This window comes from Myotis yumanensis, unplaced genomic scaffold, assembly GCF_028538775.1.
Source record: "Myotis yumanensis isolate MYYU_CA2020_CCGP unplaced genomic scaffold, mMyoYum1.0.hap1 SCAF_1, whole genome shotgun sequence".
NCBI lineage: Eukaryota > Metazoa > Chordata > Mammalia > Chiroptera > Vespertilionidae > Myotis > Myotis yumanensis.
This window is the reverse complement of record NW_027223752.1, coordinates 64634099-64659936: the sequence shown is the minus strand read 5'-3', so window position 1 is coordinate 64659936 and position 25838 is coordinate 64634099. Positions and strand designations below refer to the sequence as shown.

At 41.6% G+C, this 25838-nt stretch overlaps 2 protein-coding genes across 6 annotated transcripts in view; one reads left to right on the top strand and one right to left on the bottom strand.

Annotated features, from left to right (window-relative positions):
* Positions 1-7075, top strand: part of GALK2 (galactokinase 2) — a 135807-nt gene extending 128732 nt beyond the window's left edge. For both annotated transcript variants that reach the window (XM_070423241.1, XM_070423238.1), the window contains exon 10: positions 5909-7075. In XM_070423241.1, the coding sequence (XP_070279342.1) occupies positions 5909-6116 (208 nt within the window). In that variant the 3' untranslated portion in view covers positions 6117-7075. The remainder of the gene's footprint in view (positions 1-5908) is intronic.
* The window catches only part of FAM227B (family with sequence similarity 227 member B), a 209825-nt gene continuing 190339 nt past the window's right edge, over positions 6353-25838 (bottom strand). For 2 of the 4 annotated variants that reach the window (XR_011472449.1, XM_070423254.1), the window contains 2 exons: positions 13182-13256; positions 10096-10113 (listed from right to left, as the gene is read on the bottom strand). Coding sequence is in view for 3 of the 4 variants with exons in the window: in XM_070423254.1 (XP_070279355.1) it covers positions 13228-13256 (29 nt within the window). In the remaining variant the exon portion in view is untranslated. Of the gene's footprint in view, positions 6613-10043; positions 10114-13181; positions 13257-14526; positions 14605-25838 lie in introns of those variants that run through there. The other 2 variants (XM_070423259.1, XM_070423244.1) reach the window with 2 other exon arrangements.

Sequence of the window (25838 nt, the reverse complement as noted above, 5' to 3'; positions counted from 1 at the left end):
GAATACTCGGGGCACTATTACATGCTAGAACCTTCATGTGCTCTGAGCCAGACTGCATGGAAAGGTGCCTCTACATAGCCAGTCTATCGGACAACATAGAAGCTGCTTCCTGACTCGGATGGAGAGAAGGGGAGAAGGATAGCGGCCACTAGAGCTGGCTTTTTTCTCAGTGGAGCCTTTTCCTGTTCCTCAAGAGAAAATCCATTGAGGATCCAAAGAAAAGGGGCAGCGGGGGGAGAAGGAAACTACACTCCTGCAGGGAGTCTGTTTACTTATTTTTATTAAATTAACATTAGAAGACCTCAATTATGTGAAACAAAGTACAGTATAATAATGAAGGAAAAAGATGAAGCTTGCCCAATGATAAAATAACTCTTTTTAAGGAAAATGTAAATTTTAAGAAACAGCTGAATTTTAAAGTAGGATTTGCTGAGGAACACAAAAGAGTTTTGAAACCAAGTCAATTACATGAGAAACCGCTCATTCGCTATTGGTTTCCCTGGTTGCACTTAAGGAAAAACAGTTAAGGCCATTATTTATAAGTTGACACTTGTTGAAATAAGGAGGACTCAGTGTTGCATTATTGCCCAAGCTGTTAATGACACTCTTTAATAGACCAACAAAGGTTACAAAAGTAGAAGTGCTGTCTTCCTCAGAAGGCTTTCCACAGCGTTATTCCCCCCGAACTGCTCAGCCTCCAGTGCCTGTTCTCCTGAGCAGGTCCCAGAGGGAGGAGCGAGGTGCACACCACAGTCCTGGGCCCTTTTCCCACCAGCTCCGGTGCTAACCTGAGCTCTGCCCAAGGAAGGCAGGGAGCCCTTCCCGCTGCCCTCGGGCTCACTTCTCTTTGGGCCTCTGTCTTCCACTTACTTTCCTGCACCTGCCAGATGATAGATAGATAGATAGATAGATAGATAGATAGATAGATATAGATATAGATATAGATATAGATATACTATAAGCTAGAACCAACCCAACTGCTCTCCAATGGCCTTTAGCAGCTTCATTTCTAAGGTAGACTTGTAGTCATATTTTCTTATACTTTTTCATCTAAACAGTATTTGAAGTCTGTGATTTCTTGAATCTAAAGTTATCTGAAAGCGGTTCTAACCTGGCTGTAAAAATAATATAAGCAGTTCTGGAAGGTCTGTTTTTCTGAGATTCTAGTCAGAACATTTTAGGCTTCAGAGCAGATGCATGAAGTATTTCCAGGTAAAGGATCTATTACTGACTGCTTATGATTATATTAGAGGCAGTCAGTATAGTATACCATACTGACTCTGTGGCGTGGCTGGGGGCAGGCCCCCAGCGAACACACACACACACACACACACACACACACACACACGGCACCTGCTCTGAGCCTCCGTGGCCAGAGGCCCGCTTCCCACAGGGAGTGGGCCTAAGCCTTCAGTAGGACATTCCCTGAGGGCTCCTGGACTGTGAAAGGAGGCAGGCTGGGCTGAGGGACCCCCACCTCCTGGGTCGGAGGCTCGGAGCAGGTGCCCCGTGTGTGTGTGTGTGTGTGTGTGTGTATGTGTGTGCGCGCGCGCGCGCGAGTGTGTGTCCGCTGGGGGCCTGCCCCCAGCCATGCCACGGAGGCTCAGAGCAGGCGCCCCGAGTGTGTGCGTGTGTGTGTGTGCGTGTGTGTGTGTGTGTGTGTGTGTGTGTCTGCTGGGGGCCTGCCCCCAACCGCATCGGAGGCTCGGAGCAGGCACCCTGTGTGTGTGTGTGTGTGTGTGTGTGTGTCCTCTGGGGGCCTGCCCCCAGCCGCGCTGTGGAGGCTTGGAGCAGGCGCCTCTCTGTGTTGATCTCTCAGGCTTGGGACCGAGCCCGACCCCTCCTCCTGTGCTGGTCATGACTGTTACAGAGTCCCAACCTCATTTGCATATTACTTCTTTGTATATATAGATTATACTAGAGCAGCCGTGGGCAAACTATGGCCCGCGGGCTGGATCCGGCCTGTTTGAAATGAATGAAACTAAAAAAAAAAAAAAGACCGTACCCTTTTTTGTAATGATGTTTACTTTGAATTTATATTAGTTCACACAAACACTCCATCCATGCTTTTGTTCCGGCCCTCTGGTCCAGTTTAAGAACCCATTGTGGCCCTCGAGTCAAAAAGTTTGCCCACCCCTGTACTAGAGGCTCAGTGCACGAAATTCATGCACAGAAGGGAAGGGGGGTCCCTCAGCCTGGCCTGCACCCTCTCCAATCCGGGACCCCTTGGGGGATGTCTGACTGCTGGTTTAGGCCCAATCCCACAGGGACTGCTGGCTCCTAACCGCTTGCCTGCTTGCCTGACTGATCGCCCCTAACTGCCTCTGCCTGCCGGCTTGATCACCACTAATCACCTCTGCCTGCCAGCCTGATCCTTCTAACTGCTCCCCTGCTTGCCTGATTGCCCCTAACTGCTCCCCTGCCAGCCTGATCACCCCCTAATTGCTCCCCTGCCAGCCTGATCACACCCTAACTGCTCCCCTGCCAGCCTGATCACCCCTAACTGCCTCTGCCTCGGCCTCCACCACCGTGGCTTTGTTTGGAAGAATATTGGTCTAATTAGCATATTATCCTTTTATTAGTATAGATTATACTAGAGGTCTGATGCACGAAATTTGTGTAAGAGTAGGCCTTCCTTCCCCTGGCTGCTGGCACTGGCTTCCCTTTGGCACCCGGGACCTGGACTTCCCTCCGGCTCCAGCTTCATCAAGTCTAATTAGCATATTACACTTTTATTATTATAGATTATATTATATATATTAATATATATGCCATTTCATATATAATTAACTTGGTTTCAAAATTGTTTTATGTTCTTCAGTAAATTCTACTTTAAAACTTACATTTTGTTTACTTAAAAGATTTTATAATTGGGCAAATATCATCTTTTTCCTTTATTATTATACTTTATTTCACATAATTGAGGTTTTCTAACATTCATTTAAAAAACCTGAGTAAATATTTTGATAGTTTTTTCTTTATTTTAGTTTTTTTTCATCACTATTAATTCCCCCTATACCCTCTTCCACCTCCCCCCACTCCTTCCCCCACCCATAATCACCACAGTGTTGTCTGTGTCCATGCGATCTTTCTCTTTTATTTATTTTTGCTCAGTCTCTACACACACACCCCAACTCCTCCACCCCCACGCCCCCCCGCCAAAAAGATCGGTCTATTTATGAATCTGCCTCTATTTTGCTTGTTAGTTCAGTTTGTTCATTAGATTCCACATACGAGTGAAATCAGATACTTGTCTTTCTCTGACTGCATTATATCACTCAGCATAATGTTTCCCAGGTCCATCCATGCTGTTGCAAAGGGGTAAAATTTTCTTTCTTTTTACAGCCAAGTAGTATTCCATTGTGTACATGTAAAATAGCTGTTTTATCTACTCATCTACTGATGGACTCTTGGGCTGCTTCCAGATCCTGGCTATTTTAAATGAACATAAGGGTGCATATAATCTTTCAAATTAGTGTTTCCAGTTTCTTTGGATAAATTCCCAGAAGTAGAATTGCTGGGTCATAAGGCAGTTCCTATATTTTGATATTTTAAAACAAATATAAAACCCAACAGCCAATTTTTAGAACCTAACAAATGCCTGGAATTATGCTGGGCTGAGATTAGAGAGATAGATATAAGCTGTCCCTGAATTTAAGATTTTCTAAAATAATTAATTTAATACACATTTGTATAATATAAAAATACTTATTTTGAAATAAAATTGAATAGAAATACATACAAGGCAAAATTCCTTGCTCTTTCTCTTTGTAGTTTGTAGCAAAGTTGGGTCTTATTGGATTTCCCCACCCCCATTATCTTGTGCATGGTGCCTTAGTAAGTGCTTTATGGTCAAATCAGATCCTTTAAAAGTTGGAAATTTTATTCAGGCTTTATTGGGTGCCTGGAAAGTTATAAGAATATACTTTTCAGTGATAAAAGGATCAAAAGGAATAGTCTATAAGCTCCATCTCGAATCTTGCCCTCGCCTTTGTTTGATAGATCATGCTTCTTAAGGCAGAGGCTTCTTTTGTTGTTTTGATCAACCTTTCTGCACTCTTCTTAGTCCAGTTGTCACAGTCGTCACAGTGGTGTTTGGGAGATTTTAGGGTTTGGTTTTTCATAATTCTTGTATTGCCTCTCTGATGGTTGCTGCTTAGGATCTACATTCTTAATGTTTTACTGTTCTTCCAGGGGAAAAATGCAAACATGAAACGTTCACTAAATGCCCTTGCTCACCTGCTTCTTAATTTAAAGTTTTTATTGGTCTCCTAACTTTTGGGTCTCTGGGACTTTTGATGGCATATGCCAAAGGGTATATTAAATACCAGTGGGGACACTGCAGACAGGCCCTTTCCGCCTGTGAGTGTGTAGCTGGGCGGGCTGCTGACCAGCTGCTGGGCAGACCCTGATTTGTGATCACAAGTGCCACTGGCTCAGGGCACAGGCTATTTATAATAGCACTTATCGTTCTCTATTTGGGAAAGTCAAGCTTTGATGATTTTAGACCATGTGGTTGATACAATTTACTCCATGTCATCTGCAGCCGGCAGGGTGCTGACAGCCGCTCTGGGGACTCAGAAGTGAATGCATTCACCTAGGAAGACTTGAGCTTCTGCTCTCTGGAAACTTGCGGGATACTCAGCACAATAGGCCCTTTGGTACAATGGGGTTTGCAGTGAGTTAGAAACAACACTCAGTTTGCTTTAAGTTCAGTTTTGAAACCACAGCTTTCAGAAACTGTTCCAGTGAAAAACTGTAAGAAAATATGCCTACAAGTTCATTGAAGACCATAAGAGACCTGGTTGGCCCGTGTCCAGCCAAGTGGCACAGTTTGGGCCTTAGAGAATGGAGGAGGAGGCAGTGTGCTCTAGATGAGGCAGGTTCTCGGGAGGTGCCTCACTGACACCTCTATTGTTCTAGCATTTTCCCCAGGGAAGAGAGCTTGATGTGACTGACAACTGTTTTTGTTTTTTTTTCCAAATCACCAAATTGCAAATTGGCCCTTTGCCAGCCTATGGACTCAGAGTCGTTCTAGGATCCCAGGGCTCCATGCAGCTATTGGGTCATCAGCTGAATGAATGTTTGAGGGACAGGAGGACAGGAGTGGTTTTTCTTTGTTTGCAAGCATTTTTGTTTTTTTCCTTCAACATCTATTTTTATTTGAAAAGCATACTTTAATGAATAAAGCAGATGATGACAAGAAATTGATTGACAAAATTATTGAGGGGAAGTGAATCACTGGTGTGCAATAATTCTGATGTTCTAGAGTAGGGGTAATATTCTACTGATATTTTCCAGGAAGTAAAGTAGCTCATTTAGATGGAAAAAGGGGATGACATTGTGCTAAATTACTTACGGAGTTTTTAACCTGCTATAAATTTGGAGTAAATTTATTAGAATTGGAAGTACATGTTAACTTTATTGTCAGGATAAATAGCATCCTTTAAAGATGAGTGATCCTTGTACTTTGTACAAATCTTAGCTTTGACAGTGCCTGGTTGATGGTGACTAAGCTCACCGCCTGCTGTGTGGTGGATTATACAATAGTTTCCATCCCAATTGCACATTTCATTGGATGGTAAATTCTGAGTCCAGTTGTCAGACCAGCTCCTGAAGATGCAGGAAGATTCCATGAAATCACCACTCAAAGAGCCGTATAGCAGCCTACTACTCAGAGCTAAAACGAAGGGCCAGTTTTAGATATAATTAAATTTGAAATTACCTCTGCAACAGTATACATTTTCTAATTTACTAAAAAGTTCACTGAAGAAAACCCTACAAAACAATACACACAGATGCACTCTCTCTCATTAGAACTTGGGTAGGCTATGTGTCTTATAAGCAGCAGCCAAATCACTCTCATGTTCATTTACAGGATCTAATTTTTCTTTTCTCACTGTTTTAGGAAGTTTGGAGCTCAAGGGTCACGACTCACAGGAGCAGGATGGGGCGGCTGCACAGTCTCATTGGTACCTGCTGACAAGCTGCCCAGCTTCCTAGCAAATGTGCAGGAAGCCTATTACCAGAGTGGTGATCGGTGCCTGGCACCCGAGAAGCAGAGTTTGTTTGCTACCAAACCTGGAGGCGGGGCCTTGGTTTTCCTTGAGGCCTAAACAATGTAAAAAAATCTCAGAGAAACTATTTAGGGCATTTAGGAACTGGCAGGACTTCTCATGCCACAGTAAATTAATCCTTTCTGTTTTGTATTATGATGAACGGTTGCTATTATCAAGATGTGTTTCCATCCAAAGAAATGGTTGCAAGCTCTCTAAGCTTCATAACGATTATTTTTCCATCTTAAAATATGTTTTCTACCAATAGGAGTCAAAATTATGGTTGGACAGATCCCTTAAGTATGATTTTCTAGGATTTATTGACTGTAAGATTTTTAAAGATGAATTGTAAAAGACAATCCCAACCTCATGGATTGGACTAGAATTAAACATACTTCTACAGTTAAACTGAAACAATTGACTTGTGTACAGTATCTTAAACACAGTTTACTTCTGGTTTCTCTCAGCGCTCTTCTTCATCCACGGTATAGTCTTCTGTTGATGATGATGATGACAGTGATGTCAGAAGTTCTCTGTCAAGCTTGGCTTCATTCCGCTATGAAAAGAATACATTATTAGGGATGCACAGATTTTCCTGGACAGCGTATACTGGAGTGTGAGATTCCCCCAGTTACCAACATGAGCATTATTAAAAGACTAGATGTCTGGTGCACGAATTCGAGCACATTGAAAGGAAATTAATTAGAAGAAATATTTTAATATTGCTATTCGCCCTTTCTCTATAATAGAAGTGTCAACCAAATTCACGATTGACAATGATAGAAACACACATGTGCGGGATTGGTGCCAGTGAGAGCTTTATATGTATCGTGCATGCGAGAGTCAACTTAGCCTTTTATATCTATTTATATATATAAAAGCCTAAGGGAACATCTGACCATTCAACCATTCGACTGATAGCTATGACATGCACTGACCACCAGGGGGAAGATGCTCAATGCATAGGCATGGAAACATAGAACAGACTGATGAATCTCAGAGGGAAAGGGAGCAGGGGGTGAGCGGGAGGGGGTTAACCAAAGATCTTATATGCATACTAGAGGACCAGTGCACGAATCCCTGCACTGGGCCTCTAGTATATAGAATAAGCTTGCTTAATTAGACCTGCTTTCTGATTTAGCTAAACTTTTTCCAGCCCAGTGAAGCACCCCAACTTCTCTTTCAGGTAATTATCAGCAACACAGCAGTAAATATCAATACGAAACACATTATTATTGTAGATCATGCAGGGAGAACAAATGGTAAAATATTTAACTGCAGCAGTGTTTGACTATATTCTGTTCAGTGAGAAAACCTGAAGTCATTTTCAAGGTCCACCATTTCTTACTTCTTTTCAGTCGGGTCAAGTTTCTAAGCTTTCTAAATCTGTTTTCTGGCTAATGAAAAGAAAATAGGATTCTACCAGTCTCCTATCTACCTACTCCAGGACTTCTGTGAGGATCATATGAGATGAGGCACAGGAAAACTCTTCACAGACATTTGATTAAAGTGTGAAATGTTTGCACCTGGCTATAAAGCAAGTCATGTTCCTGGGTTGAAGAAATTGCAAGGAGGCTTGTCTTCACTAGGGAGAGGAAGCCACCTTGCACCCCTTTATTGTGTGTCTAGTAAGTCTTATTCATATATGTGGGCCAGTGTAGGGCTGGTGTGCAGGTATGTGGGTAAGAGTATAAAAGGCTTAGAGAGTTGGTTCTGAGATTGGGTAGAGGTATTGGTGGGTACCTGTATATGTTTATCAAACGTGGGCAGAAATGTTTGGCCATGTAGCAATGGTAAATGAATGGCTTTCTCTCACGGATAGAAGACAGGAGGGCCTTTTTGAATTATGTAAAGATTTAGACCAGAAAGCATTTAGTGATGTAATCTGATTATTGAGACAGCAGTGGTCTTATGGCATGAATTATCCAGAAAATTACCACAATTTTCTATTATCCTATGATTGTTTTTTGCTCATTAATGTGCAACTCAAAGATTGGACATCATCATCTTGAATCTCAGTTTCATGGAGGCTCAGGCAAAGTTCGTTGTAATATTTCTCAAAGGACAATAGTCATATAGAAAGTACTAGAAAATCCATTCTTTTATTCTAAAATAAATTTCTTAGCAGAAAGGTAAAGACTTAGAAAACTTAAGTCAAATTTATTGAAAGAATTTTGAGTTTTTAAAATTCAATAATCCAGAATCTGAATTGATTTAATTTTTTAATACTCACCTAAGTATATATTTATTGATTTTTCTTTTCTTCTTTTTTTTTGAGAGAGAGAATGAGAGAGAGAGAAACATCGATTGGTTGCCTCTCATATGTGCCCTAACCAAGCTTGCAACTTAGGTATGTGCCCTGACTGGGAATTGAACCAGTCTCATTTCAGTGTATGGGACAATACTCTAACCAAGCCACATTGCCCAGGGCAAACTCTGAATTGATTTTAAATTATAATTCTTTGGTTGTTTTTTAAAAATACCTATTTTCCACAAAAGATCTGTGGTTGGTATATAATTCTTTAAAGATACCTACATTACAGTTTTTTTAAAAAAAGGCACTTGCCATTGCTTTGCTATCTATTTAAAAAAGAACTGTTTTTCAATAAGACTATCACCAAGTGTTGTTCTAGAAATTCTGAGAGATATCAAACTTGTGTGGAAAGGATGAGGCTAGGGCCACTGGAAAAAAAAAAGGTTCATTCAGAAGATGGAATTTGAGCGTGAATCTGAATTGCTGATGGTGGAAGATCCGATAGTACTTTGGCCTCCATTCCTATGGGGCAACAATGAACTGGAGCTGAGGAGGTCATTGCCTGGTTTAGACGAGGGGAGTGCTCTCCAGTGTGCCAGTTTCCACAGCTCCTCATACTTCCCTAATAATTGAGCCATTTATCATTGTCTAGCTGAGGTCAGCGTGCCCTTTCCCTGCATACCTGCACAGGTGTTTTCTCTACTAAATAAACATCTCTCTGGACCCATGTCTCCAGCAGTAGTAGTTAAGAGATACCAATAAAAATGGGAGAAAGAAGTATTTTGTGTCTGTGGAAGTCCTTGGAGGGAAGTTAGGGGAGGGTGGGGGTAAGGGGGAGAGATCAACCAAAGGACTTATATGCAAGCATATAGGCCTAACCAATGGACACGGACAACGGGGTCGGGGGGTGAGGGCATGAGCGGGGTGGTAGGGGATAACGTGGGGATAAGGACACATATGTAATATCTTAATCAATAAAAACTATATTAAAAAAAGAATAGTCCTGTTTGTTTAATATTAAGCACCTAGGTATGTTACTCTTTTCTGTTGCACCTTTATGGCTCCTATAAGAATTAGATTAGATTATTTAACTCCTGTTCTGACATTACACCCACAGCCAATGAGGACTTCCCTAGATTTTTGATTGGTAGCCTGGCATACTGAAAAGAAAAGGCTCTCTCCTGCTCCTGACCTCAGATTGCCCAGCTTCAGATTTGTTGTACACTAATCTCTACATGGCCTTGCCTGCTGGGAGGGAAAAGGCCCTTCTGATGGCACAGGACTGCCCATAAGCAGAAGAGGAGAGGACACGGAAAACGGGAAGGTGGCCCAGTCTCTTTCCTCTTCTTTCTTTACACTCTGTTCAGAACTTTTTCATTTCTGTCTTACGTTTCTGTTAATTGTGGGTAGGGCCCATTCATTTAACACAGTGGTTGGGATCCAATATATTTTCAATTATGAATGGAAAATATGAATATTATTTCAAACACCAATAATTTTCTGTTAATTTGAAAATCTGACTGCATTTGGAGGTTTTTAATTACATAAATTATCCTTGGTCAGAAGTAAGGGGTGGGGATAGTGGACATGAGATAGTCACGGACATGTGAAATGTGCACATGGATGATGAAATAACATATGAAGCCACATACTGTTTACTTAATATTGTCTAGTCTATATACTAGTAAGAGAAGCTAGAGAGACTTCTCAATCAGTTAAAAAACAAAACATACCAGTTTATGTAGGAACTTCTTAAAGTCTTTTTCAATCTCTAAAGGCTTCTTGGTAGCCTTTGCTTGGAGTCTAACATGGAACAAAGAAAATCGTTAAACCAAACTAGTTTTTATACTGACACCAACTAAGGCCAACATTTACAAAGAGTTTAATGTTCCGGGCACTTGCCAGCACTTTGGAAGTGTTAATTCAATTACACTTGCAGCAGTCTTATGCAGTAGGTACTACTATTATTTATCCTGTGTTATCAATGAGGAAACAGCCTCTGGGAGGTCAAGTCCCCTCCCCACAGACGTAGAACTCACAAGTAGCGGAGGATTAACCCAAGCAGTGTGACTGGAGCCCTCAGTTCCAACCATGGTGCGACACTGCACCCCAGCCATGAAGTGTCCTCTTCGGAGAGATGCTGCACACAGCACTCCCTGAGCTGACCCCACTCACAGGCTCCAGCACAGACTTTAGGAAGGGTCAGTGGGGAGAGAAGAGTAAAAGAGACTGACAAGACAAAGACCTGGGGGACAAAGAGAGAGAGAAACATGGAAGAGACAAAAGGGTGAGGGTGCCCACTAGACTAAACTCACAGAAAGTGGGGATCCAGGGCTCGCTCATGGTTTCTGTCCCTAAGTACTCATTCAAGAATTATTTAGGAGGGAGATGAGTAGTTGAATCCAGAGATCTTTGAGGCAAGAGGCAGAAGTAGCCTAGGCAAGGAAGGGTAGGAACTTGCAACAAGGGAGAAACATTGGTAGCAAGAGAAACACGGATGAGTGAAAGAAAAATGAAAAAGGGTAAAAGATTATTTCACTGGAAATTTTCAACTGAGACATTTTAAAATTATTCTTCCTCCATGAAATCTGTAGGAAGTAAAATTTTCTATGAATTCCAAATATACTTGTGCAAGCATAAAGTTTGGATTGCCAACCCCCTGCAAGGCCTGCTCTAGGTTTCTTCAGTGTTTAGTCTAGGGTTGCCCCGAGGGCACAGTAGGGCTACCTCTTGGGGGTCTCTTGCTTTAGTGCTCTGTGAGTGAGAAATGTCCCCTCGCTCATCTTCTACTTTGCCTCTGCCAATGTTATCGCCTCAACCTCACTTCTTATTACCCTCTGGGTCTGTCCTTCCTCTGTGTTTCTCAAGTGTGTTCTTACAGTTCGGGTCTCTTCCTCATAGTCTTATTTACTCCAAAATATCCCTGTGCCCTTTTCCAGTCACACCCTCTTAGAATCTTCTTGACTTGCAACTCATCCGGAGACCCTGGTTCATCTCAGTTGACATCAACCCATCTTCCAAGTCTCTTCTTTGGTTGACAGCCCCCCTCTATTTAAATAAATAACAGCTTTATTGAGGTATGTCACATACCATAAAATTTACCCTTTGGAATTGTACAATTCAGTGGTTTTTAGGACAGCTGACCCTGGAACAGCACTGGACTGTACTGCATAGGTCTGTTATTACATGGCTTTGTTTTTGCAGTGGAGGCAGAGAGCCAGCTGCATCAATCTACACCATTCTGTATGAGGGACTTGAGCCTCTGCAGATTTTGATATTTGCAGGGGTCCTGGGACTAATACCCTGTGGATGCGCAGGGACAACTTAAGCTTTAGGGAGTCAAAAGTTATATGTGGAATTTTGGCTGTGTGCAGGTCAACATTGTTCAAGGGTCAACAGTATGCTCACTGTTGCAGTCATCACCACTGCCTGTCCCATCCTCCGACTGCCTTTCTTCTCCATGAATCCCTCATTTCTGAAGATTACTAGTACAAGGTGTGCTTATAAGTTTAACAAGCACATGGAATGTATATATCCAAACTAGAGGCCCGGTGCACAAAATTCGTGCATGGGAGGGGCGTGTAGCCTCAGCTCAGCCTGCACCCTCTCCAATCTGGGACCCCTCAAGGGATGTCCGACTGCCGGTTTAGGGAGTCGAACATCCCTCTCACAATTCGGGACTGCTGCCTCCTAAGTGCTCGCATGCTTGCCTGCCTGATTGCCCCTAACTGCTTCTGCCTGCCAGCCTGATCACCCCCTAACCACTCCCCTGCCAGCCTGGTCTCCCCCAACTGCCTTCCCCTGCCGGCCTGGTCGCCCCTAACTGCCTTCCCCTGCCGGCCTGGTCGCCCCTAACTGCCTTCCCCTGCAGGCCTGGTTGCCCCTAACTGCCCTCCCCTGCCAGCCATTTTGTGGTGGCCATCTTGAGACCACATGGGGGCAGCCATTTTGTGCAAGGGCGTGATGGTCAATTGCATATTACCTCTTTATTATATAGGATGAGTATTTTCCCCTTCACTTTATCTAACGTGTCACTGCATACTAGTAAGTACATTTGAGTGCTTCTTGCATGTTTCTCTCAAAACCGTTCTACATTCTTCCTTATATCCTCAGTAGGGAGAAAGCCATAGATTTGGTTTTTGGGAACTTGGAAATCAGATTTTATAACTGAGGTGTTGCAAAGGGGAAAGCTGTCTGATAAGGTTTGGGGGAAAAGTGAGATAAGATTCTAAAGTAAGGGGTCGTGTGACTAGGCGACTGGCTTTCTAATTCCAGAAGAATGTAATGGGAAGTGTGGCTGCGAGACTGACGCAGGCTGGTCCCCGTGGACTGCTGGAAGGTTGTGCTCATCTGATGCTCACTTTCACGCATGTGGGTGTGTTGGAAGAAGTGGGTTAGTCTCAATACAGCTTTCCTATTTATACTCTAATTTATAAAATAAATAAATCAAATGAGACCAATGTCCTTGCGTCAGTAGGGGACAATGTATGTGTAGGGGAAACAGCAGGGACAGAAGGGGGACAACGAACTAGCCCAGGGCAGACCAGTTAAACAGGTGGGTCTGGAGTTTACATCTTCTCTTAGGGCATGGCATGCTCATGGGCTTGCTTTTAAAAGCCTGAGCCTAAGTTCTATATCTGGTGGAGTAAAAGGAGAAGATGATAATGTTAGCAAGTAATTAACTTAGCAGAGTAGGTAATTATGTAGATAAAGGAAGTTAAAATGTTACTCCAGATGAACTGTTGAATAGAAAATCTCTTTGCAGATATTTGAGTTGGTGTATTTTTATGTAATAAAATCATTGTGGTTTTATGTAACACGTTTGTTCAATTAAAATGTTTAAACACTACAGCGTTGAATAAGAAACAAACCTCTTAAGCTCCTTGTTAATTCTTTCCTGCCGCTCTTTTATGATTCTTATTTCTTCATTAAGTCTGTGCTTTTCCCTATAAAATCAAATATCAGAGTTAAGTTTTCTAAAAAAGCAAACATTTATTTAAAAATATATTTTTATCGATTTCAGAGAGGAAGGGAGAGGGAGAGAGAGAGATAGAAACATGAATGATGAGAATCATGATTGGCTGCCGCCTGCACGCCTCCCACTGGAGATTGAGCCCAAAACCTGGGCATGTGCCCTTGACCGGAATCGAACCCAGAACACTTCAGTCTGCAGGCTGAGGCTCTATCCACTGAGCCAAACCAGCTAGGGCTAAAGCAAACATTTCTAATTGTGAAAGAGTAAATCAACAATTAGCTGACTTTCACATGTCAGTAAAAGTCCTTTACAAACCAATTCTTCAGTGTCCCCACCCAATGCAGTACTCTGTGTGAGGAGTCCCCAGCCCACCCCCTCTTACAAACACCTGCCAAAGGCATCACTCGCAACACCCGAGTATGGGCTGGCTTTGCTGCTCCCATAAGGCCCTCCCACAGTGTCCATCCTGCTCTTCCCACTGAGCATAGGAAATCTAAGGGCTCCCTCTCTGTGAATATGGGTGGGAGGGGAATGGCACCGTGGGAGTAGAAGCTCAGGCTTTGGTTCTGCTGCTGGACAGGACCTGGCTGGCTGCTCTCCAATGACCTCTCTTTGATGTGTTTCCTGAAAAGCACCAGGCACCCGTCCTTTCTCCCATTTAAGGCGGTAAGACCTCTAGGCAGTGACTTTGACATCACAGAAGTTTTGGATACTGCCAATTTGTTCTTATAAAAATTGATGGACATCCTCTCATTAAGCCATTTCTAGCTTCCTGGCACATAAGAATATCGTGGCTGGCCATGAGTAATCATTGTAATTAAGTGGTTAAAATAAAACATTTCAGAAAAGACCTCCCTGCCTTGCTTTCCTCAATACCACCCCCGCTGCCACCCAGCTCCAGGGACCTCCTTCTAGTGAAGACAACTTTTCTGCTCTGCTTCCAGGGCATCTTTGTAAATGGACGAGGACCCAATCCCTAGTCGCTGGGGCTCTCTGCTGGCCTCTCCACGTCGGGGTGCATTCCCCCAATCACACCACAGCCCTGCTTCCTTCCTCAGTCCCTGATACTTGCCATGGCTCCACGGGCCCAAAGTGCATCCTCAGCACCTACCTGGAAAGAATCTCCGAGTTGTAAGATGCTCAGAAGGAGCTCAGTGGACATGGTTTACATGGTTTCTAAGATCACTTCCAGCTCTAAAAGAGTCAGTTTTATATTTAGCAGTAGTATGGCAGCAACTTACATCCTCAAGTCCCTTCGGTTCTTTGCAAATTGTCTGTTTGCCTCCTTTATAATATCACGGTAAGTTGGAGCAGGTGATGTGATAGGATTATGGTTAAGGAAAGGTTTCTAATTGGGAACATTCAGGAGAGAAAAACAGTACCTTTGATGGGGGGACAAGTTGGGGTCTGGCCTGGGCTTCTGGCATGAGGGGTCTCAAGTGTAACTGAATGCTGGGTCTGGAGTGATACCGAGAGGACTGAAAGAAGACAAGACCCACTGATCACTTTAAACTTGTATCCCATTATCTGGACCACACCAACCACAGAGTGCTAGGACTTAACAGCCACATAAATCCTGTAATTACCATTTTTAAATGGTGAGTTGTTTTTTTTTTGGTGTGCTTCAAAAGCAGTAATTTGTTAAATGTAAATATTAAAAATGTACCAAAATTTCTGTAACCCTGTTGAGATATTGCTTTATTTCCTTTTTAAAATTACATTTATTGGGGTGACATTGGTTAGTACAATTAGATGGGTTTCAAGCATACAATTCTATGATACATCATCCATATACTGCATGTGTGTTTACCCCCAGTCACATCTCTTCATTTCTATATATACCGAGAACCTCAAAGTCTCTTGACCTCTGAGAGGCTCTGGAGGTGACTGGCAGCATGTCAGCTGCCTCCCTTAGCCTGAGCTTGGCTAACTGCATGGAGAAAGATGGTAAAAGAGCCCGGCCAGATTGGCTCAGTTGGTTGAGCATCGTCCCATTCACCCAAAGGTTGCCGGTCAGATTCCTGGTCAACGCATATAACTGAGTTGTGGGTTTGATCCCTGGTTGGGGCATGCACAGAAGGTAACTGATTGATGTTTCTCACTCTCTCTCCCTGCCTCTCTTAAGCATGTCCTTGGGTGAGGATTTAAAAAAGAAAGAAAGATGTTAAGCAGATGGTGGAAGAGTGCTGTTGATGAGGCTGGGGCTCTTGTCCCATCTGTTCCTGGTACAGTCTGTGGCTGGGTCCCTTAACCTCTTGTGAGCCCAGGTTGTGTCTAGCACACTTCCCTTCTGAAGAAGCAATTGGAAAATGACTGAAGAAGGCAGCCCTCACCTTTGTGATGACCTTAGACTCATTAATAACGAGGAGTTCTTAACCCTCTGCAGTTTCCAACCCTAGGCACACTGCAATATTACCTCCACTTTTCTCTGAATGCAATTTGCTCATTTAAAACATTTATGCTCTATTTCAAGGCCATCCTAGATGCTCATTTTGATCTTATTTATCTGGTATAAGAAAGGCCCAGTGGGCTTTCCCCACGTGTTCTGGTCACACTGTGCACATCTCCTTGTCTTCAGGGCTGTCCTAAATGACACTGCTAGAGTAAGTGCCTATATAAACTACAGTTTTTTCCTCGATGTGAATCAAGGCCTAATGGTAAAATTTCAAAATAAATCTTCCTAAGGCTGGACCCACATTACTTTCAAACTTGGGCTTTGAGCTGTCTTTTGCATAAGAAATGTATTTGATTATTCAATGAATAACAAGATTAAGGGTACATTAGTCCTCAAATTTAAGAGGGAAGTAGTGGAAGCCTCACTTTAAATAATTAAAGCAGAGAAAAAAACTAAGCTTTACAAAATCTACTCATTTTGACACATGTTTCAGCAAGGCAAAGGATATTATTGTAAGAATATATTAGCAGCATTAATAATTGCATTACTCCAAAGAAAACAATTCTCCCACAATCCCACTTTCCAAACAGTGAAACTATTTTCAATTTTCTATTTATCTCTCCATCTGTCATATGCAAATGTATATTTCACCTTATTGTTATGGTGTGGTTGCTTTCTTTACCCAATATAGTATCACAATTTCCCCATGCACCTAGGTTTTGTCCTAATAATTTTAATGTTTGCAAAAGATTTCATTGGGTGCACATACCAGATGGGCTCTATTGCCATAATTATCATTACCAAGGTGCAAACATTGCTGGGTTTTCTTACATGAAATTACCAACTTCTTCTCTCTTCTCCAATTGTGTGTTCCAATATGACTCCTCCCCCAGCACCCCGAGATTCTAGCCAGGGAGAACTGTCTCTCCCCTCACTCGGCTCCCTCTGAGTTCTGGGCAAAGATAGCCCAGGTCCAGAGAGAGTTGGGGGGCAGGAGGGAGGGGAGTAAGAGATCAACTGAAGGACTTGTATGCATACATATAAGCATAACTAATGGACATAAGACACTGGGGGGTAAGGGAGGGTAGGGGTTTGTCAAGGGCGGGGGGGGAAAAAAGGACACTTATGTAATACCCTTTGTAATACTTTAAGCGAAAAAAAAAAAAAAGATAGCCCAGGTCTTGCTTAGCTTGGGACTGGTGTGATGCACGTGGTCAGAAAGGAGGCAGTGGTTCCGTTCATGACATCAGCACAAGCCTGCAGTTTGTTTTGCCTGATACCCACCTTTAGTGTTTCCCCCTACATGCCACAGACTGTAAAAAAGTCCAACCACATTAGAAAAGAAGGCTCAGCAATCTTCCTCTAACAAGTGATACCTGTAGCACTCAGCTACTTTTAATGCCTGCCTTCCTCCCCCTGCTGCATATGTGACTGAAAGTCTAAGTAAGATCTTCTCTGAGTAAAAGTCACAGAAAACTGGATATAATTCTTCTTATTGAATGCCTAGCACGACTAATGATACACTTTTTCCTAAAGTGTTGATGGTCTCGAGCTGCTGAGATTTAATTTGCGTGCAGCTATTTCCTGCTAATATTTAACTTCTCCCTCAAGTGCCTGTTAGAATTTCAAAGACTATCCTTCTACAAAGTTATATTGTGCTCTTGACCATGGTTTTCATGAAGTATTTGTGAGCGGGCTGATATGTTTGTCACTCTGATCGGATTTTTTTTGCATTGTACATTCATTATATACTTACTACTGGTATTGAGACAAAGAACTGTGTTTTATTATAAATTATTAATTTTGAATATATGCCATTATTGAAATGAACTGGGTATACATTCTTTAAAAAGTCATTCTCCTTGTCCCCAAAATTGGGCCACAGTTGTACATTTGTGTTGTGTAATGAGGCTCTGAGCTGTATAATGTTGGTGTTGACTAACATCCCAGCATTTTCTTGCACTATTTCGTGGTGATGGTTTTCAGTAGACTTCTGTTAATGAATGTTTGTTAATATCCTAATTTTTATTCCCTCAGATACTTACGGCCATCAATGTTTCCCAACTGCAGAAAAATAGAGTATTCAAAGCATATAAATTATGATGAATGGGTGGGTATATTCTGTTCCTTGGGGATGACTGTGGCAACATGTTTTCCAATTCCACCGTTTGAACAGACCTCACACTTATTTTCTCAGGCACTGTTACATGGGGCTTACATGGCAAGCCACTAAATGGATGAGGAGCCACTTGGGCACAAATAAAATGGTCTTGTACACAACAGTTGTGGTTGGGATGTGACAAACCAAGACCTGGAGACATCCTCGTGGCCTCAATTCAGACTCTGGGGTCTTTGATCTCCGTTTAGAATCACAGAGAAACAAGGAACCTTAGAAATCACGGGGTCCCATCTGACTACATTATAGATGAAGAAACTGAGGCTCTGGAGGGAAGTACCTTGTCTTTGAGAGCTTGGGCGTGTGAGGGACTCAAGAAAAGCATGTCTCGGTGTGAATTTTGCTCCTGTCTGCCAAAGTATTGTTCTGGAATGAGGCTACACATGACGCTATCGTATATGAAGTAAAAGGAGCCTAAGCTTCAAGCAGTGGCCAGAACCTTCTTCTTTAAACACCAAAATTCATTTAATTCTTTATCCTAATAACTTATTAGCATGTGGCCCAAACTGATTTTAAAGAGGTTATATTCTGCTTAATGTTTACCTTTACTGACTCTTCAGATAGTTTTGTTATTGGAGAAATGGACGGCGGGTCTTTCTCCATTGCTAGCGGGAGTGGGGCGCTGAGGTGCTGTGGGAATAAGCATTTCCAGAGGCCCCATGGAGGATGGGATCAGTAGAAAGCTTTATTTGTGTGGAATTACATTTCTGGGTTTGCCAAGTCCCATTTGTCTTAACCCAGTACTTGAAGGTGTGCAGCTGGGGATTCAGTAGAGCTAGAAGCAAAGACAGTGTCCAGAGTTTCCGTTCCATGGAGGAGCTGGGACCGGTACATATCAGGCTAGTTGCAGTCCATTAGTCCATTGTACGGGGTGCACGTGGCTCTGAGCAGGAGCGTGAGTCCTGCGGGCCAGGTGTCAAGCTGGAGCAAACAAGAGCCAAGAGGCAAAAGTGAAAACTCCTTTGCTTAGGAGGTTATTTATCTCAAATCTTCCCACATTTGCGGTGGCCATGTGTACTCTGGCCAATGACCTGTTTCCAAGTGTGACTGACGGGCAAGTACCTTCCCTATTCCACCCAGACTTTCCTGGGCATGCGTCTATTCTTCGCCTCCGCTTTGCTCCTTTCCAGTTATTCATAGCTAGGGAATGACGACGATATCAGCTCACGTTAGACTTGCAGGAGTGTCCAACATCCACAACATAGCCATGCATCCAAAATTAAAAAAAAACAAACCCAACAAGATAACTAAGCAAATTTGCCTTATTCTATGGGAGATAGAATCACTATTGAAATCTCACCCAGATTCTACTGTATATGGCCTGGTGTTATGTGTAAAATAGGGTGACTGTTTTAGTAAGTTTCACATTTTACACGGCATTGGCAGCAGTTTTAGCATAGTCTAGAAACTTGAGGAAATAAGGCCACTGGAAATGTTAACAGAGATTTCACTAAAAGCATTCCACAAACTCGCCAGGACTTTTACTAGGCGTTGAGACACAAAGATGAGTAAGACATGGTGTTTGGTTTTAAGGAGCTAGTAGGAATGAGAGAAGACATTAGGCAGTTTTTGAAGCAGGAGACAAAAGAACCATAAAAAAATAGAAATAAAGACTCTAAAAGTCTAGCAATCTGTTCTCCTTTAGTGCAGGACTGTCTCACATTGGGTCAGGGGCTCCTCGGTGCTACCCCGGCGCCTGGTGCAGGGATCCGTCCCCATGACCCTGCTCCTTGTCTTTGCTGCTGGATTGCGTGGCGCCCTCATACCTGCCCCAGTGCTGGGCGGCAGGGCCTCAGGAGGTGCTTCCGGCTCTTCGCCTCCTGCACGAGCTTCTCATTGACAGGTCCACGCAGTCAAGTCCTAGATTTAGATTTCATCTTGAGCAGCCTGGTCATCATCAGAAAATTCATTGTTGTTAGATTGTTTACGAAGTCAATGATATATATTCATGGACATTTTTTGATTCAAATGGTTAACGTAAACCGTTTTGGTGTTGCATATGCTCGGCACTAGCTATCTGGGAAACTTAGTTATAGGAAATTTAGTTCACTCCTGCTAAGGCTGGATAAACAAATTGTTGAGTTATAGCGATCCCAACATTTCTATAATTTATGTCCTTCACACACACAGCTCCAAGGGTTGCTTGGAGGCACTTCAGTCATCTTCATTATTAGCCTCAACTCCTCCTTCCCCCACAAAGCCATTCTAAATAAACACATGAACTTGGGGTTTGCTGCACAAATTCAGGTTTGAGACAAGTTTCCCAGTTCCCTGCTTGTAACTGGATTGAATATATAAGTCCCTCCTCTCCAGACAGAAATTCTTGACCCCCCGTTGGATTATTAGTAACAAAACTGAGAATACAAGTAAGGCAACCACCCAAAAGAGCCGATTTGGCGTTTCCTTAAATACGTAGGATTTCAGCTCTAAGCTGGGATAGGATTTCCACTCTGATATCCTGGAGCACCTCACAGAATCTCGCGAGTCAGGAGCCGGCAGAGATTTTTATGGGGTGAGTGCAGAGTAACAGCGCTGGTTGGGTGGAAATAATTATAATTATAATTACTTTTTATATTTTTAAAAGGTATTTCTTTTTAGGCCTAAATTCTAAGCTTTCAACTGATTTTTTTTTTAATCGACCAATAATGGGTATAGCAAGAATCCCCATTTTTTTTCAACATTTGAAGATCTTGAAAATGAAATTTTCCTCTCTTATTTGATACAAATTGGGCTTTACCACATTTATACCAAATTTAAAAAATAACCCCAAACCATTACTAACTCTCTAGGATGAAAACCCTTCCTGCTTCCTCTCTTATTTTTCCATTGAGACATGGTTATAATCAAAGTCCAAATTGTGGCTAAAGGATTGATACAACCCACTCCCTGGAAGCTGATTACTCAAGGCAACTAAAGTCTTCTATTTATTTCATTAGTTCGTTTAATAACAAGTTTACTGAATTGTGGTTTGTGTCTTGTATATTAAAAGAAAAGAAAAGAAAAGAAAAAGAAAGAAAAATCCTAACTAGAATTTAAACCGAGTCAGTAAGGAAAAAAGGGACCGGATCTTACAAGCAATTTTGCAATTGTCTCTGGCTCAAGGTGGCTGCAAAATGCTTATGATCCACATGTACATAGCTACTAATGTAAAACAAGCCCCTTTTCCTCGAGTTCTTAAACAAATGTTCATTCTCCCACCCCCCCATACCACTTTTTTTTTAAAAAAAACTTGGTCCCTATTCTTAACTGGCAGAGCTTGTGAAAGGCAGAAACTTAGCAACTTACTCAACAGAGTTTAGAATAGCTTCAATTAAAAGTCATCTAAAAATAAAAACAAAACCTCACTTTCTCTTCTAAGAGCAAAATTTAAATACTTCATGTACTCTTTATCCTATTATGTGACCATGATGTTTCTCTGCTTATAAAGTATTCTATTAATAAGTCAAATATATTTTTAACAATTTAAAGTCTGGTTCTTTAAGGAATCTTTGAGAGCCCAGCAGGAGAGTTATTAGGTTATTGTGGCTTGTGAGTGCTTGAAATATCACTAGTATAACTCATGAAATGAATTTTTCCTCCTACTTAATTTTATGAATTTAAATATAAATTTAAATAGGCACACATGGTTAGTGGCTACCATATTGGTATAGTTTTGAATGATAAAAAATATAGTAAATACCTAACTATATGCACATATTTATATTTCTTTAAAATTTGCTCTAAATAGTGTATATTGCCATTTTGTACATGTAAAATTTGATCAAATGGATCAAAATCTTGGTTTTCTAAACTATCTAGTCAGAAGCTATCAGAGTAGAAGAATAATGAGAAAAAGGGAACTGTCTTTTATGGGCTAGTTCCCCCAGGCTGAGACTACACAGTAAGAACCAATGATCCATCCCTTACAACAGGTTATGCTTAGAATCCTGGTCAGACTTTGTGACTTGACTTCTTCATAGTGTATCTTTTGACCTTGATGGGGTCTTTTCGTACCTTTGCCTTTTATAATTCCTAAAACTTGGGCAACTTCTTTCTTAATTTCTTCAGAGTGGATTACCTCAGAGCAGCTATGTCTTTTCCTTTCCTACAGCACTTCCTGGTACATGAGAGCCAAAGACACAGTGAGCTGACCCTCCTTATAACCCTTGATAGGTATCAAGATTAACATTACCAGGCACCCCTTTTACTTCAGTGCAGTTCTATACTTCTGGTTGGTTGTTTGACTCCAGTTTCCCCAATTCTATTCCCTCCTCTCTTTGTCTTCTGGTGAGATTTCCCCAAGTCTTGATACGAATTATGTAGACAAATGTAATGACATGGAATGGTAGCAAAGCATCCTTTTTCTCGCCGAATGGCATGGCTCAGTGGTTGAGTGTCAACCTATGAACCAGGAGGTCAACCTATGAACCAGGAGGTCACAGTTCGATTCCCAGTCAGGGCACATGCCCAAATTGGGGGCTTGATACCCAGTGTGGGGCTGTGCAGGAGGCAGCCAATCAATGATTTTCTCTCATCATTGATATTTCTGTCACTCTCCTTCTCGCTTCTCCTCTGAAATCAATAAAAATATATTTAAAAAAGCATTCTTTTTCTCCATGGAGAAAAGCAACCTGTAATCCCCTTGGCATTTTCTCCCAGACTAAGCTTCTGTTCAAGACAGCCGTGCACAGTACTGCAAGCATTTCATTTGTGTTTCAACTGTTTCTCTGATTGCTTCCAAAGTAAGCAAAAAATTATACCCATTTCTCACTAGATTTCATCTCTTTCCAGGAACAGGAAGTGTGTTTCCCTAGCCCTTTACAGGTGTCATCTCTCTTAAAGGCCAATGAACAGCAGCTTTAAGATCCTGAGGAGAGGGGAAGAACAGGACGCTTGGGAGGAAAGTTAGAGAGAGGCTACATCTTAAGTAGAGCTGACAAGCTTCTGGACAAGATTGTCCAATAGACAAAAAGTTCATGAAGGTGGGGATTATAGTCATATCCTTAGCACATATCATATTACCCAGCACATTGTTGTGTTTTGGGTTTTTTTTGTAAGTGTTTGTTAAATGAGACACAAGAACAGTCTGGAGTCTGGGACCAGGTAATGGAGGCATATTCAGGTAATAGGTCGGAATCAGACACTTAGCAAGATTTGATGTATCTGGACAATAATAATTAGAGAAGGTAACACATTTAGGATCCAGAATGAGAATTGATGCAGGAGTGAAAAGCTCAGGCAAGGGCCAACGGTAGAGTTATATGGGAGTGCACAGGTGCAAAGGAGAGATTGCTGATAGACAAGCCAAATCCACTGCATGAAAAAGGTTTCCCCACATGCATCACTTTTCCCCTTAAAAGCATGTGTTCAAGGCCATCACGCACCGGTAAGCATTTATATGCTGCAGAATTCTCATAAAGACAACATTAGGCAATGCAAACCTGCCCAACCATATGCGGTGGGCGTCTCTGTATGGTCAATGCATTGTTTTCAGGCTCTCTGCCTCTTACTTAGAAACTACCCATTGTGTAGATCTTCTTTTGATGTTGTTAGACTTCTTTGTATTTATTTGAAGTCATGGGGTGGAGAAATAAGAATTACATAGGCACAGTGTATTTGTTTAGAACCTCTCACTGTACAAGGTTTTGTGTTTTAAAAGTCTTCTAAACACAAAAATGGCTACTGGGTATCACTGTTAGTCTAATTCCGTGCTTAACCACTCCTGCTTCTAGGTCATGTTAAAATGTCTTTTCTTCCACATACTGGGAGATGTGGTGAAGTCACATTGTAACAAGAACTTGCCAGAAGAATAACGTTGCTGTGGCCATTTTAAAAAAATATAATCTGCCACATCGTGTGACCTCGAATGAGGCCAATATCATCACCTGAGGCAATCCTTCTAAGGTGTTGGCAACTGAGAGCTGTCAGCATTATTGCCCCAGTAGCTGAGAAATGAGTCCTTTATTTTGGAAGCGAACCTAGGCATTCAAAGCATACACTAAATATATTTTCCTGTCCATTTTTGTTCTTTTCCTTTCAGCTTTACTGAAATATAATTCACATATAACATTGTGTAACTTTAAGTGTACAACTGTGTTGATTTGACCTACTGATGTATTGTAAAATGACTATCATAGTAATACCTCTATCACCTCACATAATTCCCATTTCTTTTCTATGGTGAGAACATTTAAGATTTTCTCTCTTAGCAACTTCCAAGTATATAATACAGTATGCTAACCATAATCACCATGCTGTATATTAGATCCCCCTAAATATTCATCTTATAACTGGAAGTTTGTTCCCTTTCACCACATCTCACCATTTCGCCTATGCCTAGTCCCTGGCAACCACCATTCTACTCTCTGTTTCTATGAGTTCAGCTTTTTTAGATTCCACATGTAAGTGATTTGTCTTTCTCTTATTTCACTTAGGTTAATGCCCTCAAGTTCCATCCATGTTGTCACAAGTGATAAAACTTCCTTCTTTCTTGAAGCTAAATAATATTCTACTGTCTATATAAACCTATCTTCTTTATCTGTTCATCCATTGAGAATAATTAGGCTGTTTCCCTCTCTTGGCTATTGTGAATAAGGCTTCAATAAACACAGGAGTGCAGATATTTCTTCAAGATTCTGTTCTCATTTCTTCTGGATATATACCCATGCGTGAGTTGCTGGGTCATATGGTAGTTCTATTTTTATTTAAAAATATATATTATTGCTGATAGTATTACAGATATCTCCCATTTCTCCCCCTTTCCATCCTCCTCCCAGCCCTCAACCCCACACTCAGGTCTTCACTACATTACTGCCTGTGTTCATGGGCAATGCATATAAGTTCTTCGGTTTATCTCTTCTTGTCCCCCAATCCCTACATTGAGGTATGTCAGTCTGTTCCATGCCTCCCTGCTTCTGATCTTATTTTGTTGGTCAGTTAATTTTGTTCATTAGATTCCACAAATAAGTGAGATCATATGATATTTATCTTTCTCAGATTGCTTATTTCACTTAGCATAATAGTCTCCAGGTCCCTCCAGGCTGTTCCAAATGGTAAGAGATCACTCTTTTTTTTTTTTTTACAGCTGCATAGTATTCTATAGTGTAAATGTCCCACAGCCTTTTTTTATATACTGATGGGCACTTGGGCTGTTTCCAGATCTTAGCTATTGTAAATCACACTTCTATGAACATAGGGGTGCATATATTCTTCCTAATTTGTGTTTTGGGGTTTTTAGGTTATGTTTTCAGAAGTGGGATTGATGGGTCAAATGGAACTTCCATTTTTAATTTCTTGAGGAAACTCCATACTGTTTTCCATAGTGGCTGCACCAGTCTGCATTCCCACCAACAGTGAACTAGTGTTCCCCTTTCTCCACATCCTAACCAGCACTTGTTTGTTGTTTTATGATAGCCATTCTGACAGGTGTGAGGTGATATCTCATGGTTTTAATTTCTCTGATGATTAGTGTCTGAGCAATTTTTTCATATGTCTCTTGGCCATTTGTATTTCTCTTTGGAGAAATGTCTATTCGGGTCCTCTACCCATTTTTAATTAGATTGATTGAGGAAGAGTTTTTCTTTGCTATTAATTTGTAGGAGTTCATTTTATGTTTTTGTTACAACCCCTTATCAGATATGATTTGCAAATATTTTCTCTCATTCCATTGATTGCCTTTTCCTTCTGTTGATAGTTTCCTTTGCTGTGCAGAAGCTTTTTCGTTTGATGAGGTCTTACTAATTTTTGCTTTTGTTACTTGTGCTTTTGGGGTCATATCCAAAAAACTGTCATCAAGACCAACATCAAGGAGCTTTCCCCCATGTTTTCTTCTAGGAGTTTACAGTTTCAGATTTTAAGTCTTTCATCCATTTTGAGTTCATTTTTGTGAGTGGAATAAGCTAGAGGTTCAATTTCATTCTTCTGCATGTGATTATCCACTTCTTCCAACACTATTTACTAGAGACTATTCTTTCCCCACTGAGTATTTTTGGCTCTCTTGTCAA